Below are 17,731 nucleotides of genomic sequence, written 5' to 3'. Positions count from 1 at the left end.
GCCGGCCACTCTCACCATAGCTACCCTACTAGCAAAATGTCTCCATGGAGAGCCGCCAGCCAGTAACACATTATCAGGAGCTTGCTGCGCCTTCAGCCTTCACTCACAGTCAGTAGGCAATCATCTCTTCATTGTTTGATCGCTCTCCACACAGATTTACTTTAAACCCGCATGCAGCTGTGCCGGGTGTCTAGGTCTGCGTTGTTTTTGGACGGGGGATAGAAAAAAAAAAAAACAGAGAGTGATGAAAGAGAGGAGGGTGTGGTGGTGGGGCATGGAGGGTGGGAGTCTCCCTGATCCACCAACCCCTCAAAAACATTCTTCCTTGTGAGCTGCCTTGGGGAGAGAAGGGGGGGGTCCCCTTTCATCCCAAATTGGGTGTGGTGCAAGAGGGGCCTTCAGAAGCCGGGCTCCAGTTATTCTAGTTATTCAGTCTTTGTGTGTTGAGCTGGACGGCCTGACCACAGCTCTCTCATCTACAGTCCTCGGGGCAGAAGGAAGGAGGAGATCCCTGGGAATCAATATATCGTAGCAAGCCAGAGCAAAACTGCACGGGCAAACACCCAGTGCTCTGAAGTGATATTTGGTAACTGTAAGCCAACAACCTTTCATTATAAAAGCAGTTAAAACCATGCAACTTCATTTTGGATAGGCTGCTTCTTTTTTCTCCTTTAAAAATGAATAAAAAAAAAAAAAAGCTATCCTATTTGAAAGATTTTTAAATGAATGGTGACGCTAACATCTTGACAATTAGATCAGGGTAATGAAAACAGGGCCTGATCCACAGAATGCCAGAGTCCAGCGCTGACCTTCTCTCTGATTGGTGCAGACAAGATGTTTAAAGGTAATGAGCATCGATTAGTATTCCTGCCTGAGCTTTCCCAGCTCACCATGAACAGCTACCAGCAGACAGGCCTGGTGGTAAGTTACAGTCGTGCTATTGTCTGTGTGCGTTCCCTTCTCATCATGAATGTGTATGTGTGTGTCTGTGAGTCTGTGTGTGTGTGTGTGTGAACTACCCCTGCTCTGACAGTAATCCACCCCCCCACCCTTACCCTTGGTCCCCTGCGGTGCCCCCGACAACAACATGTTTCCTTGGAGAGCGATTCAACCGCCTAGAAATTGAAATGTTTTTCTCCTGTTTCGAAGTCTTCCCCTCCCCACATTTTCGCTTTTTCTCGCGCCCTCTCTACCCTTTGTTTGGCGTTGTTTTTGTTCTTAATTTCACAGGAAAGGGCTGAGCAGCTTATCGTGATAGCGGGATAACAAAGGCGGCGGATAATCCTAATTCAACCCACTCACAGAGCTAATCTAAATAGAAAACATCCCCTATTAGGAGCTGTCTTGAACTGTCAACACCAACTGTGCTCTGAGCTGTGGATATTTATCATTAACAACTAATGTTTTACTAACACTATATCTACAAGCCCTTCTATCCCGTTTTAGTGTAATAGTTTAGTTTTCAAGATCTTTCACTTTTTCTATTTAGCCACCCCTCGCTTGATAAAAGCAGTTAGGATGTTGTTACTTTTACCAAGAGTTACCACATGTCAAGAGGCATGTTGTAATTTGCTTTGCATGGTTGAAGTATGTATGAGCCTGGAGAGAGAGAAAGAGAGAGATGGGGAGTCAGAAAGAGAGAGAGAGAGAGAGAGAGAGAGGGAAGCAGAGAAACATGACAACAGGACTCCTGGGCCATGAGAGCTGGAGGAGAAAATGATGTATAGAAAACTAAGTAACTCAGTGAGGAAAAGAGCAAAATCAAGTTTGTCTCCTCCTCCATTGTTCCGTGGTTAACGAGGCGTGCTTTGTTCAGATGTGTCATAGCTGCTGACCGTGAACAAAGATGGCTATGTTCTCCCTGTAGATATCACTCAATTAACTGGGATAGAAACCCACATCCATCAGAAACTACTGACTCAGACGCGAGGCGATTCATCTGCGTTAGACTGGTGACAAGGGACAGATGAGAAAATGGTCCATCTCTCCCACTCTGCAATCTGGAGGGTAAAAAACAATCTGGAGGATACATCCTAACAATATGTTTCCAACTAGTTACCAAGAACTAATGGGTCTGAAGGAACCCATTAAGCTGGTCCCGATGTGCATTACAAATTTCTTCATCATTACTGGGAATGGCTCTGGGATATATTTATATATATATATATATATATATATATATATATATATATATATATATAAAACTACACTGCAAAAATGTCCATCTGAAAAAGTTGTTAATCTCATATTAACCATTAAAATCATATGTTTTGAAAAAATTCTGCCAGTGGGATGAGATAATCCGACTTGTTTCCAAATCTAATCCGCATGTTTGAGGACTTTTCGTGACATTTTCTTGTTGATATCTTGTTGGCTGATCTGCATTATTCTGCCTTATTTCTACATATTTACACTTGCTCCCTGAAAAAAAAAAAAAAAAAAAAATCCTGGAACATGTGAAGCATTCCTCTCTCCGCTTGGTGAAGTGCAGACAGATACAGATTTGGTCAATATCTTTTACTGCACGGAGATAACTCTCTTTACAGCCCATGATGGCAGTTGCATAAGACTGATGGGACAATAGCGCGGAGTTACCTAACATGACAAGTCAGAGCAGGACAAAGTTGCGACTGTGTTCAGAAAGTGAAAGTATTTCAGTGCCTCACTAAGGATACCTCAAGGTAAAGTCATATTCCAGAAGACAGGAGCCTTTCATGAGGAGTCAGACCTTCAGAGCCTGTGCAGCACCTGGGCTTTGTTCACATGTCATCACTAAAGAGAGGAGTCATTAAGTGCGTATGGAGAAAGTCTTCTAAAAACATCTTTGTCGATTTGCCTGAACATTTACTCTTCTAAGCCTGCACAGGATGATAGATGAGAAATATTTTGAATACCTCTTCAAACAGATGTATTTGCTATTTTACATGGCAAGCACACATGTGCATTCATCCACTCAGTCTTTTCCCCACCACACAATGATAAACTGTGGTTGGTGAGCTGATGTGAGTGTATGTAAATCACAAGAAATCCCCCTTGGTCTGTCTGCACACAGCTGGCTGCAGAAGAATGGGAGTCTGAAAAAGAGCATACAATCAGGGGAGAGAGACCTCACTCTGTTTCTGTTTGAGACAATCTGCATTTCTCCATTAGGGTGGGTGATTTGTCTGTGTATGTGCATGTGCACTTGTGAACGTTTACACCAGTTCCAGACAATCAACCAGTCTAGAGCAGCATAATAATAGCAATTCCCCGTCTCTAAATGACAGTGAATATTCAATTCCCCTCAGTACGACCAGTCAGGCACCATTATTACAGCCTGGTTCAGTCCAGCACAGATTCACATGACAGACTGTCAGGCTCTCCTCACTGAATATTGTAGAGACTCTCGTGGTAACGTGCTGAAGTAACCTTCAGCCAAAGAATCACCCACGGCCATTTTGATCACACAGCACTTATTGATTGCACAATCAATCTAAGTCATTTAGTACAATGCAAAAATTCTCCATTTTGGCGATCCATTTAGTCTCACATTCAGTCTTAAAATCTTGTTTTTCTTACAACAAAATATCTGCCAATGGGATGAGATAATCCCACTTGCTTGCAATGCAGTTTCACTTGTTTCAGGATTGTTCTGGGTATAAATATGTAATGTATGCCAGTTTTTGTATAGATCAGCCCAGCAGCATCGAGAAGACACAATACAAGTTGGTTAGCACTGGAATCAAGTGAGATTATCTCATCCCACTGGCAATTTTGTTTTCACTCATTTGAAGATAAACAAGATTTTCAGATGGAATATGCATCTAAATGACATGTTATTATGGAATAATGTGATGTCTTCATTATATTACTACAAAATACCCAAATCTCTTTTCACTTGCCCCCCTGCAGGTGAGACCATGAGAGTCAGCTACTCCCTTCAAGCTGGATTCACTATCTTGCTCAAGGACACTTCAGCATGCTGGATGCTTGCAGACACAGGGCTTTGAGCACAACCATGACTGTTTTTATTAATTAATACACAAAACACACCAGTGACACTTGAAAGCATGAGTGCATATCCAAAATCCTCCCTTGTGTCATGTGGGGATTCGTTTCCTCTCAGGTGTCTTTTCTTCAAGGTCATTTGAATATTAAAAAAACATTTTCTGTGGAGAAATGTCTGGGGAACCAGGTTATGTTCAGGTTGTCTTTCGATGTGGGGTGAGATAAATGTTCGAAACGAGATTTTGTGCTGAGGCAGGTTAGGGATGTGTAAGATGTCTCCTCTTCTCTTCTCATGCTTCTCATCTGGCCTTAATGGAGTGCAAGATGTTTTCATTCAATCAAAGCACACTGTATAATTTGTGCACATGTACAGCCTGCGTGTTTGTGTATGAATGCATCCCCTGTGTATGCACTCACACACAGAGAGAGTGGCATTTCTCACAACAGCTTGTGACATTTAGATGTTGCATTCACTCAAAGATGCATGTTAATGGAACTAAACTAAAGTCACATTGCATCTAGTGGAAGCAGATTTCAAAAGAGAGATGAAATTGAATTCACTATGATCCCATAAGCGCCTTGTGATATTGCAAAAGCTTAGGAATGCTAGTTTGGACGGGCTGTAGGCTCAGCTCGCTCATCAGCTGCACAATCACTCTACTTAAGTCTGACTCACTTAATACCAGTGCATTTTCAACATGAAAGAGAACTAACCCTCTGCACAGTGTGAATGGAATGGGGTAGGACACACATACACCTACACACACAAATACACACACACAGCTGCACACCTGTGTGCCGCCCAAAATCATCTGTACTACCCACGCAGTTCACTCATCATGGTGTAAACAAGTTTGCTGGAGAGTGAATGAGGTGAATCACTGGCAGGTCACAGCCTGTCTACGTTACTGACATAAATGTTAACCTTGCAACACACATTCCATGGTCTAAGCTGGGGTTTATTATCACCAGCTCCAGCCCAAGCTACCTCAAAGCCACCAAAAAACAACAACAACAAACACACACAGAGTGCTACTGCCTGGCAGACAAACTGATTTCCATGGTGTCAAAGACCTAGCAGGACAGGACACAGTGCTTTAAATCAAGCTGGAGGCAAGGCCATGCATGGTTTTGCTTGATAAAAAAGGAAACAAACTTTTGTCTAACTAATTCAGTGCAGTTCCCTCGACAGCAGCAGCCAAACAAGCTGCACTCAAAGACAGCTCTCCCACAGTGAGACTTCCCTGTAACCTTGAAAACAGAGGACAGCACTGGAATACATTAGCAGTGGCAGAGACAGACCGAGCGGTCGAAGGGCTGACAGCCTCAGAGTGACAGAAAGAGAGAAAGAGAAACACACACACATACACAGAGAGGTACTGTCCACTAACAGAGATTAAAAGCTTTGCTCTTGCCTTGCCTTCCACCATCTCAAATCTAATACTGTTCCCTGGATTAGCCAAGGACCTTTTTAAATCCCACTTACACACAACAGCACAGCAAGACATGGTTCAGAGAGAGAGAGACAGACAGAGAGACAGGGGTGCCGAATGAGACACAGAGAGAGAAATGGAGGGAAAGCTTGTGTGAAAGCTGATGAGTCTTACCCTCTCTCCACTGTTCCTCCGCAGAGTCCCCACAGGCAGTTTAAGCATCAGCCTGCGGGTTCGACCGGGCGTCACTGCACCCTGGACCACCATTGTACGCTCCAGTGTGCGTGTATCTGCTGGGATGGATGTGTGAGTGTGTGTGTGGAGTGTGTGTGGGTGTGAGGTGGGTGTCCTCGCCGTCCCGTCCAGCCTGGTAGTGGTTCACGCGAACTTGCGCGTGCGTAAGTGTGGAAAGATTAATCTATGAAGGCTGTACAGCCCCTGGACCTGTCCTCTCTCCCTCTCTCCCTCTCTCCCTCTCTCTCACACCGGAGAGTGTGTGCCTCTCTCGCCCTCTCTTTCCCTGTGTGTTAAAACACTGTCCATTCTGCTCAGCTTAGCTACGCTCCACTCTGCCGCTCACGAGGTGAATGAGTGTGTGAGTGTGTGTGAGGGAGAGGGAGAAGGAGAGGGAGCGCGCTTTGTTTCTCCTCTCTCTTACCCTCTCCTTCTCTGGCTGTAGCTGCCGGCTTTCTCTTTATTACTCACTCTCCCTCTGCACTGCTTCCCTCTTCCTCTCTCTCTCTCTCTCTCTTTCCTTCTCTCACTCTGCCTTTCCCTCCCTCCCTCTCTCCCTCCCTTCCTTTAGTTGGGGGCTTAACCAGGTCACTGGATTAATGTGACGTTACGGCTGTTATTAGCATACGCATACGTCACGTGATCCCATAATAATTGTGTGTGTGAGCATATACCCCCACCACACACCCCCATCACACACCCCCCACACACACACATCCCCAACCCTTACAGGGGATCACGTGGGGAACCTCAAAAGGAATATGGGATGTTTTGCCATCTGGAAGGGAGATTATCTTTGAAATCCCACATCCAGCTTTCTCTCCCTGCACTGTCTGGACTGGGACACAAAGAGGGAACACACACACACACACACACACACACACACACACACTCAAACCCACCTACACACACATACATATATATGCAGATGTACACATGGACCAGACTATCATACGATTCATCTTGTGCAATCCATAAATATGTAAATTGGGTTGAATTTTGCCATCCAAAAGGGAAGACTTTTTCCACAAAGCTCTGAAATGACAGACTTTGACTCCAAGGCTTAAGACCTTCAGGTCTTTTTCCCCACTGAGAGCTGTGGTGGGCAGCAGCCCGTGCCGCTGAGTCAGTTCTCTGAGTCCACTATGGTGGTCTTTACATGGCCATTAAAGCTATTGGACTAGTGAGTTACAGCTGCAGCTAGTGACTTAATGTCATATTCTCATCATCACTCACCGCCGAGCAGCGTGACTCTTGCACATCGATATTGAACGGTCAGCTGATTAACTAAAGTGGATCAGCACATACATGCACACATGTACACACACAAGCACACATACACAGATGTATGTACATATGCGTGCACACATGTACAGTAAGTCCAACCTTACGTGTGTATGAGCAAGCATCTGTTTAGGGTAATATGTACCACTGGCTAGCAAAAATAGGCTTTAGCTTGGCTGGACTGCTACCATGGTGTTGAGGTAAAGATGTGATGCAGGGTCAATATAATATAACCAGATTAAAACCACAAGTCTAAATGAGCAACCAAGCAAACCTCCTCCATCCCCCAGATCATTTCTGCAAGTGAGGTTTCCAGACGGCTTTAATGACATGATCTTGTATATGTCACACAAACACATGCATGCACGCACGCACGCACACACACACACACACACACACACACACACACACACATGCACATTGTGTTAAAGCTGTGCATACAGGAGAAAATCATCTGCACTGGTAATCCTCACTAAGCATTATTTATTCAATACCCTAGCCCACATCAGTGTGTGTGTGTGTGTGTGTGTGTGTGTGTGGCCTACATGAGAAATATCAGAGGGCTATTTATAAACTCAATATCTACGGCCCCAAAGTGCAGGCAACCAGGTCTTGGAGATGGCACATAGTGGAGGAATGAAAACTAATATTGCCCCGTCTTTTGCTGCTGCTGGTGCTGTGTGTGATGTGTGTGTTTCAAGTGTGATGTTAATTCAGATTCTGGATGACAGAGATTAACTGCCGTTGCTGATTTGGGAGACATATCCTGACTATCTTCGCGAGGGATCTCACATGACACCTTGACAGCAAAATGACAAGTCAATCCATAATTGAACAGTTTATGTACTCTTTGTGTCTGTTTGTTCTCCTCCAAAGCACCTTGTTTTCCCTGTAAGATTTTTAAAAATCCAATTGCCCAAATCTATTGAGGTGATAAGCCCCCTTTTCTTACTCAGCCTGACAGGAGACATAAAAACCTGCGTTATTATTCTTGATGCCTCAGGCAAGATACACAATGACCTATTTCAGTCAACAAGCATGTAAGAAACAAAGGCATATGGGATTTGTATTTGGTAATAAAAAAAAAAAAATGGGGAACACAAAACTGCACAAGGCATCAAATCCAAAAATCAGGCAAAAAGCCAGAATAGTCTGGACATGCTTCGCACCAGGTGTCCTCATCATAAGCTCTCTGCTATAAATCCATACACCAGGAAACCATGGGTGATGAGAGAGAGAGAGAGAGGGGGAAAGAAAGAGAGAGAGAGAGAGAGAGAGAAAGAGAGAGAGAGAGAGAAGATTATCACTATCTCCTAATGAGGGATACTAATGAGGGGAGGCGCAAACAAAGCTCCTGGATTGTCTGGGTTTAATGTCGACTGTATGGGTGTTCTTGTGTGTTTGTTTTTGTGTGTGAGTGTGTGTGTGTGTCTGTTCTTTGTTCATGGTTGTAATAATGAGAAAAGTAACAGCGGTTCTCAGTTGCAGTGTCCTCTTATTGTTACGCTGTAATTTACTCTGATAACCCAGCCAGTCTCCGCCCACGTCTGTCTGACTCATCCCCATGGTCCTGCTCCTGACTCTGTATGTGTGTGTGTATGTGTGTGTGTGTGTGTGTGTGTGTGTGTGTGTGTGTGTGTGTGTGTGTGTGTGAGTTTGTTTGTGTGGGAAGATGGGGTGTGCTGGGTGAAGGCTGTGTGTGTTTATGGAAATGCCCACTAGCAGGGCTCTCTCCCAATTTTGGGCAGGTAGGGGTGGTTGGATGTTTATGTTTCAAGGCTCTGCAAAATACAAATTATGAGTTATAGCACCACACTGCGAAAATCTCCATCCTATCAAGTCATTTTGTCTCATATTCAGGGTTAAAATCAATCATAAAGTCTCAAGTCTCAGTTAAAAAGCCGTTTTTGAACTTGAAAAAAAAAAAAAAAAGACTTAATGACATGTTAAGATGGAGATTCATGCAGTTAAAGACAATCATTTCGTTCAGCAATACCTCCCTCACATTGTAATTCAATCCACTTCTCAATCTGTGCGTCTTTGCTTGTGTGTGTATGTGTGTGTCCGTCTGGCTGTGTGCATGCATTGTCTTCTCTTTTACAATTCAGTTACTGAACGGTGTGGTGGGGCCCACTCTCTCCCAGTGGCACCCAGCCCTGGGAGAAGAGATGAGCAAAAATGGGGGGGCTCCCACCCTCCATTAGGCCAGAACCAATCATAATGACTTCTCCACAGGAGAGCATCCACTCCCATTATCATTCTCTCAGCGGTATGTGTGCATGTAAGAAGGCACACGCAACCGTTTTGCATGCTTAGAAAGGTAACAGATAGCCTGTGAAATATTCAGGAAATTGGGACATTGATGTGAGTCATCATGAAAACTGGGACGTATTTGTATCTCTCAGAGATTTGCTGGAACACAGGGACAGGTTGTCCTGATCAAACCATGTCACCCATCACAACATCTGCTCACCCTAGCATGAGGTGACTGTTTTTCAGTCTGTGTTTTTGCGGATATTTCTGCCTGCGAGTCTCTCTGTTTGCCTCACATTCACATCCTTACAAGCAAAAGGAATGTAATATAACAGAGAAACTAACAATAACCTCTATCTTAGAACATGTCCCGTTTATAACCTTGCCAAGGTGAGGAGACCCAGTCTTGGAAAACCAGGAATCATCTCTGCCTGACTCAACATAGTCTACATCCAGTCTCATACCCTGCCACTGTACATTTTTCAAAGCCTAAATGGAATTAGAATATATCATTCCAATGGGCCAATCAGCAGTCTATTATGACCGCGGCAGCCGACTTGAATGGGACTCTAGATGTGCAATTTGCCCCAGTGAAAAGCAGGCGAGGCTGCTGAATAATTCACCCTAGCCCACTGGAAAGCCTTTCAGTGTGCTGGGCCAGTTGGCTTCAGAAACTGGAGCATGAATATGATGGAAATTGAACACTGAATGATAATGGCCTATTAGTTTATGGACACGTGCATAAAAATTGGATCAAGTTTATGAAAATTGTCTTTTCTCTGTTTTTATGAGGGAGACTATAGCCAGTCTGGGGACTAATGAGGTAAAAAGGAGAACCATATGAATGCTAAATCTGGTCATATTAATAAATTTTGATTCTTATTACTGAAAGAAATAAAGTTTCCTCTGAACTTTGCGACATATTATAAATCCACTTGCTGGCTTCAACATACTGACTCCTATATGAGTCAGTAGCACTATTGATCTTCTGTAAACATACCTTATGGAAGTCATCTTCTTAAAAAAAATTAACTCAACATGACAAGCATGGGAAAGCAGCAGAGGGACAAAAGGCTCTGAAATTTCAAAATTCTCACAACTATGCCTTAATCCTACAGCCTAATAGCAGCCTAATAGCCTTTTTCCAGGGAATAAGAGCCAACTGAAAAATAGTGATAAAACACTTTCATCAATTAATTTTATTGTTTCATTTCACCATATATATTCACTGTGCAATTTCAGTTTGCAATGCTTTTCAGTTTCTGATGTAATTTAATTTGTCCTCAAGATGTGTACGATCACGTGAAAAATATGTTCACACGTTGGCAATACTGCATAGCAAATGTCATGTCTTGGCCATAAAGTTTATTGAATTTAGCGCTGGACTGTATTGAGAGAGAGAGAGAGAGAGAGAGAGAGAGAGAGAGAGAGAGAGAGAGAGAGGGCAGCCTGCTATTACTGAGGGGTTTTGTCACTGGGCAGAGAGCACATTTGTTACATAACACAATGACCACCACACATGCACACCCAGTCAATAGCCTGCCATCCGAATCAACAGATTCTCACTGGGGGGGCTTTGCTCAAAAGAGAGTATAACACACACACACACACACACACACACACACACACACACACATAATTCACACATAAGGCAGTGATACAATTCTCTATCTACTAAGCTCTTGCTATCAGTGTGTCAACGTGTTTGTGCTCCTGGCAAACCGAATGCTCTCAGAGACCACAGGCCCTTTGTGGCCGAGCGGCTCTCCCACAGATATGAGCCAGTGCTTTATGGCCTCTGGAAACAGAGGAGAAGGCAATGAAACGAGCAGAGCTGAGCCAGAGAGTACAGCTGTGATGGAAACAAGCGATCCAGTCCAGCTGAGGTCCTTCTCTGTCCCGGAGAGTGTGACAGAGGTGGGAGGAGAAGAAGGAGGAGGGGGTGCAGGGGTATCTGGGTGAAGAGTGACAGAAGCGATGTATGGCTCTGCCTCCAGGTCTACATCACAGTGGGGATGAGGATGTACGTGTTGGGGGGGCGTTGGGGATGGAAGGGCTTGTGCCGAGCGTGAGGAGGAGATTCATTAAACTACACAAGGATTGAATGCATTTTTAATCACAGCACTTCATTTCCTGATGTGACTGTCAGCCTTTGTGTGAGACTGTGTGAGGCATCCTCCATCACTGTATCCTCACGTCTCCTCGCAGCTCGCACAACTAGAGGCTGCTCGATGCTGCAACAGCACGCAGAAGCTTTGGCAGGAGCTGATATGACACAATGAACAGAAAAAAAAATTCCAATCACCAGAAAGAGACCGTGAAGCAATTTTATTTCGGCTAGTGGGTCTTGCCACTTTGTTGCTGTGTGCTTCACTGCTTGAATGTGGCAGGACAGTGGAAGGACAGACATCATGAATGTCAAGTGAAATAGACAGCATTTCTACATACTCTCAGTGCTCATTATTTTAAGTCTAATAGGATGCCCAGACCTATTTTTTAGCCAATGAATCATCTTTGCTTGATGGAGTCAAAATGGGCTGTGACCCGATATGGTGGGGCATTATCATTACATTTAACGCAAATTTGTATTATTATTATTCACCATCTAAACCTGTTTGGAGGCTAAACCATGCGACCTTTCTCTTTTGTTGAATTTTAGAAACAACAAAAGAACAAGCGGAGTAAAACTGGCTGGTTGTACACAGCAGCAATTATTGCCTGCTCCCTCTTTGATTTTCTCACGGAGATCAACACCAACCAGCAGGGCTTCTATGTTTTCTGAAATTTTGATCCAGAGTTTACCCAAGTTGAACTCTACATGAAAGCAACACTGGGGTTTGCTTCACCATGGGAAACAAATATATTTTTATCCCTAGTGGGGATTTGGGAGAGACTAAATTGAGGCGGAGTGGCTCAGGAGGGTAGTCGTCTGGTAATCGGACAGCTCTTAGCTCAATCCCCGCCTCCTCCCAAGTGCTGTGAGTGGTCAGTCGACTTGAAAAGCCATATGGAAATGCAAACCATTTACATACTGGATGTGCATACCTGCACTACCTGCCTCTGACCAGCTAGTAATCATTGCCTTCGTTGTTTAGGTTGGTTAATAGGGTTATGGTTGGGTTAGGGTCCAGTATGTAAATTTATTCTTTATAGATTTGAATAGGAGTTAACTAGAGGCAAAGTGCTTTGTAGCTTTAGGATAACAATGGCTAAACTGAATTTAAGTCTGTTTTTGGTGTCCACTATTGCTAAAATCTCACTGGCTGTGTGACACCATGAAATGCAGGGTTTCAAATTGAACTTCTATCAAATACAAGCAGACAGACACTCGTTGTAACAAGATCGGTCGGTTCTCCTATCACGTTTCCAAATTTCAAGCTGAAGCCATAGCTTTGTAACCGTGTCATGTGCAGTGATGTGTTTTACATCTGTGATAGAACTCAGGAAGGAGGAAACAGAGCTGGTGACCTGGAAGTCTACTTTCCTTCAAGACAGCAAATGAATCCCCTTCTCATGGGCACCTCAAGCTTTGTGTGAGCACTCCGGACTGCAAAGCACTGACCTCCTTTTCTTGTGGTAAAGGAAGTAGTAAAAGGAAGTTGTCTCTCTTGAATCCGCTTCCCTGAATCATTCATATGCACTGCACTGATAATGAATACAGCTGTGCTGTGGAGGTGTAACATCCCTCTCTACTGGAGGGTGGAGAGGCACTGCCGCGACTGTAATGACCCTTAATATTCCTCTAATGATCCTTGTGTCTTTTCTCCAGCTGAGTTAATGCACACATACAAAATGTTCAACACACACACACGCTGACACACAGTTAGATTCACTGATCACATAACCTACAATACTGGGTAAAAAAAAAAGTACATCCAGTGTTCAGTGAACATTTTGCTGTTGGGCATGATTTTGAAACCCACTGACATAATTTTTTCATGAGCATAAGTTGCAAGGATTCCTAACACATAGCTGGTGCCTACTGGTGTTTTGCTGCTCCATAGGAATGAAGTGGATCCTCATAATATGACTCATTCGCTTCTTCTCTGTTGCAAGAATTAGTGCTTCAAATGTGTGTTGCTGTACATCCTTGAAAACATTTTCTCAGCTTTGGGTCGCTGCTCAAAATCATCGTGTTTGCTGGACCAGGTATACTTCATTAACACTCCCCGGTGAAGCGCTTGTTCTTGCCAGAGGAAAAAAGTTGACGGGTCAAACTTGGAGGATCATTTACACTCATATGGAGTAGCAAATTTCACTATCTGGGTAAGAACCCAAACAATCACTTAAAGCCTTCCCATAAAAGCAAGATAATCCAAGAGTTCTAAACAAATTGAAATACATTTAGTTCTCTGTGCCTTTATTTGATGGTTCAGTGAATAGGCCTCTTCTTAGCTTGTGTGTGCCTGTGTATGTATTCATGTGGTGTGTGTGTGTGTGAGTGTGTGTGTGCACATGCAAGTATGCATGTAATACCATATGTGCAGGCTGTAAGCACGTATGCTTGCAAGTGTGGAGGATGATGGCGATTTGAATATTTCTAATTTAAGTATGCAAAGTGGCCAGATAACCCTATGTGTTCCTGCCTCCTCCAGCAATTAGAGAAATAAATAAATAAGCAGTTTAATTAGGACACTGAGAGGGAATGCAGAGGCAGGAATCCCATTTTCCTTTTCGCATGTAGTGCATGAATAATACAGACCCAATTCCAAATCCTGTTGCGACCATAAGCAGTAATCTTTAAAGCTTGAGTCATAAATCATGTATTGAGTATATGGAAATGACAAAATCTCCAAAATAGGGTTGATGGATTCAAGCCTCAAATCTCAAAATGTATCTGTGACATCAGTGCCCCCCAGCTCAGAATGAGTGCTGATGCATGTTGAGGCAGATAATGTTCATTGGGAGCACACTATATCATATCTATCTATTTCAGGAAAGGACAGATTACTGTTCCCTCCAACAGACGCCTGTGCCTGTAAACAATGTTAAAGGGAAACAGCAGCTTAACGACCAAACTCATTACAGCAGCCGGCAGATCAAAGCAACCAGAAATTCTGATGTCATATTTACATTGTTTGTGTGTTTGCGAGAGAGCGAGTGAGAGAGACCGCATGTTCCTGCGTGTGTGCATCTGTTTGTGTACTTGTGCGTGCATATACGCGCGTGTATGTGTGACCAAAGAAGTGCAGAGCAGAGCAGTTTATCATTTAAACAGCCCTGGTGCTTTGTAAACCACAGGGGCCTGAGTAATCTACCTCTAGCCAAGCGTCACGGGCAACGGAAACCTGACTATCACATTCATCAGATTTTCCTTCTATTTCTCATTCCTCTTTCATCCTTCATTTCCTCATTCCACTCAATCCTTGCTTCCCTTACTCAGAGATCGCATTCATTCATCATCAAAAGATTTATGGTTATCTGCTGGAATGAATACGAAGGTTGCAGACCAAAGCGTAATGACACCCTTTACTGTACCCAGATTTTATACTTTGAAGTTAGTTTGGCGAATTCTTGCATGCTGAGTAACTGTGCCTCCAAAAACCCAGTTGAATAACCATGTGTTGAGTCATATGGGCCGTGTAGCCCGGGTTATATTCCTGGTCAGTGGGCATCTACTCTCTAAACCCCGTGGAGAGAGTGAGGACCTTAATCAGTATGTTCTTGTCTGTGCCGATTAATAAGAGCGCATCTGGAAAGAGACACGAACATATGTTGGCCTCTGGTCTCCAACCGTAATTATACACTGGAGAGGTCACCCACATGACACAGAGAGAGGGAGAGGAGAGAGGAATAGTGAAGAGAGATGTCTTATTAAAGCTCAGAAGTGAGAGCACTCTGTGGCAGATAAGACAATTACAGAGGTTGAAAAGAGGAAATAAAAGATGAGAAGGGGCTGGGAGACGAAAAAAAGAAAAAGAAAAAGAAAAAGGGTGCGCAAACTTACAAAGACATCCATGAGCATGTGCTCCAGGGTAACCTCTAAATCCTCGAGTCGTGCTGCCAGAGTCATCCTTCAGCTGATGCAACAAACTCCACCAAAAACAATCTGGATATTTATCTTTTTAATGCTGGAGACACTGTGGATTCACTATGCTTTTGCAGCTCTTCTTTCTTCTTCTGTGAGTTATCAAAGGATATTGAGCGATGACTTCAAATGCATTCATAGACAGTAATCAAACCATGTCAGGCAATCAAATATCCCTGTTCCCTAGTGCATTCTGCCATGACATTGTCTAACAATCCAGGTACACTTGTCCACAGTGTCCTCTCAATCTCCATCCAGGATGGGCTTCCCAAACAACCAACATGAGGTTGTAGTCCAAATCTGAGCTAAACTTGGCTCCAACTGCCTCGATGTTGCTCCAAGGGTTTCCAAATACAGCGGAGGTCTCCCTAAAGTGCCTCTATCTCGCCTCTGAGTGACTGCTGGCCACTGATGAGCTCTTGTGATAGGACAGGGGCTTGCAGTCCCCTCCTCTGATCTGAGTTATGATCCATGGGAGAGATGAAGGCACTGGCAACTCCCTGGCACAGGGAGGGGAGAGGGTGAGAGGAGGAGAGGAGGAGGAAGCATAAGGCTTGATCAGGCACTGAGGCACTGAGAGGCAACTAATGTGTGATCAACTCATGGGTTTTTCTCGTTTTTTTTTTTTTTATATCATACTTTCATAGTGTCTAAAATGTCTCTCCTCCCCCTTTTCCCCTTGTCCCTGGTCGTACTTTCTGTCTCATTTTCTCTATGCCCTTTCAGGTCTCTGTCCACAGTGGGAGTCTTTGTGCGGTGGGAGTGCCTGGGGCAGCTGATGCCCAGTTCGGGGTGCTCTTGGCTGGGGTCATCCTCTTGCACAGTAGGCCTCTCATCAATGGGCCTTTGTGGGCCCTCATTAAGGCTGGCCCTGGATGCTGAAGCTCCCAGAAATGCACAGGGAAAACAACTGAGATATGGCCTGGATCTATGACTGGAAGCTTATGTAACAAGGACAAGGAGGGGTGGGGGAGTAGAGGACAGGGCATGTGGGGTAGAGGGGTTGATTGCGAGGGAGAGGGGCAACAGGGGAGGGAGGGAGGTTGAGGGTGCAAGGGAGAGGGGCCAAATGATTCAGTGAGGCAGGATGTAAATCTGTAGAAAAGAGGGAAAGCAGCATGATAAAGGAAGTTGGTGGGGGGGCTCCATGGAAACGGGTTGTTTTTGTTTTTGAGGCAAGCACAGATGGAATGTGTACCCCCCATTATCTTTTATTCTTTCACCAGACTTGCTTGCTGAAAGAAAGACTCAAAGAGACTGAGTCAGAGAGATGAGGATAAAGGAGGAAGTTAGTCTATCGGGCCTATAGCAAGGAGCAGGATGTGACTGTGACTCAGGCTGCGGCAGAACAAGCCGTAAATAGGGAGCTATGATCAGACACTTGCCTTCTGGGTAAGTGCATGAGCAGCAATTGACGTAAGGGGTCCGTCTCATTTGGGAGGAAAGGAAACTCTCTATCACCTTGGTACCTCGCAATGAATGCTCCTTATTAGGAACTTATTTTGTCCAAAGGGCTACATGAAATGAAGCAATTTAACTTAATGTGACTAGTACATAACACATTGTAGCATGGTGCTGCTGGTTTCCATGGTAATCTAATCAACTCTCACATGCAACAGGGGAAGCCAGTTAGATCACTGAGGGACACATGGTGATAAGATATTACTCTAGAGAGATATATATAGATATCTAATACATATATATTTAGATATTGATATACAGTTGTACTAGCTATGTAACAGTATGAACAAGAAAAAAACATTTACAGGCAATGAAGACAAATGTAAATGGTCTTAACTTATGTAAGTCAGTGCCCTCATAACAAATTTAAATTTAAAGAGCAGGTTTCATATGTTTATATTTATTAAACTTTCAATTTTACTGCACTGTGGATCAAAGCAATAGATGGCTATGGCTCACTGCATAGCATTGTGGCATTTCTATCACTGTGAAGGAACCGCATGACATTTCCTTAAAATTTCCACACTCTAAGGTCTCCCATGCTTCTGGGTAGGTTTTGATGGACCCCTTGGCTGACCAGCAAATCTGATGGTGATATCTCTTTTAATTTCACTTCAGCTTTCTCCAGTGATTTTCTTCTTCTTCTCCCCTCACTGCCCATCTCTATTTTTTTTTTTATCTTTCACCCTTATATGAAACCCCTTCACTTTTCTGCTCTCATTCCCTGTCTCACATTTCACATTTTCTCTGCCTATTTAATTTCCCCTTCTGTCTTCTATCATCTATCCAATCTTGGCCCATTTCTCCAGTTCAGCCCCTGCTGTGCCTCAGCGACACCTCTCTCAATCTTATCTCCACTCCCATCCTCTTCGTGAGCCATACAGAAGCAGAGTGACAATGACCTTTGCCCTCTGATCTCTCTTGGGCGATCAGCCACTCATCAGTCCTCATGTCCACTGTGAGGTCAGGAGCACTGGGGTGTGAAACCAAATCTACTGGCTACATGGCCCACGGTGCATGTGTGCGCATGCGTGCACGTACCCATGCATAC

General features: G+C 44.0%; 1 protein-coding gene across 2 annotated transcripts in view; it reads right to left on the bottom strand.

Annotated features, from left to right (window-relative positions):
• The window catches only part of frmd4a (FERM domain containing 4A), a 67,674-nt gene extending 61,527 nt beyond the window's left edge, over positions 1-6,147 (bottom strand). For both annotated transcript variants that reach the window (XM_030054668.1, XM_030054669.1), the window contains exon 1: positions 5,595-6,147. In XM_030054668.1, the coding sequence (XP_029910528.1) occupies positions 5,595-5,687 (93 nt within the window). In that variant the 5' untranslated portion in view covers positions 5,688-6,147. The remainder of the gene's footprint in view (positions 1-5,594) is intronic.
• Between the last annotated feature and the right edge of the window lie 11,584 nt (positions 6,148-17,731).

Source organism: Myripristis murdjan, chromosome 6, assembly GCF_902150065.1.
Source record: "Myripristis murdjan chromosome 6, fMyrMur1.1, whole genome shotgun sequence".
Lineage (NCBI taxonomy): Eukaryota > Metazoa > Chordata > Actinopteri > Holocentriformes > Holocentridae > Myripristis > Myripristis murdjan.
This window is presented reverse-complemented; position numbering and strand designations above follow the sequence as displayed.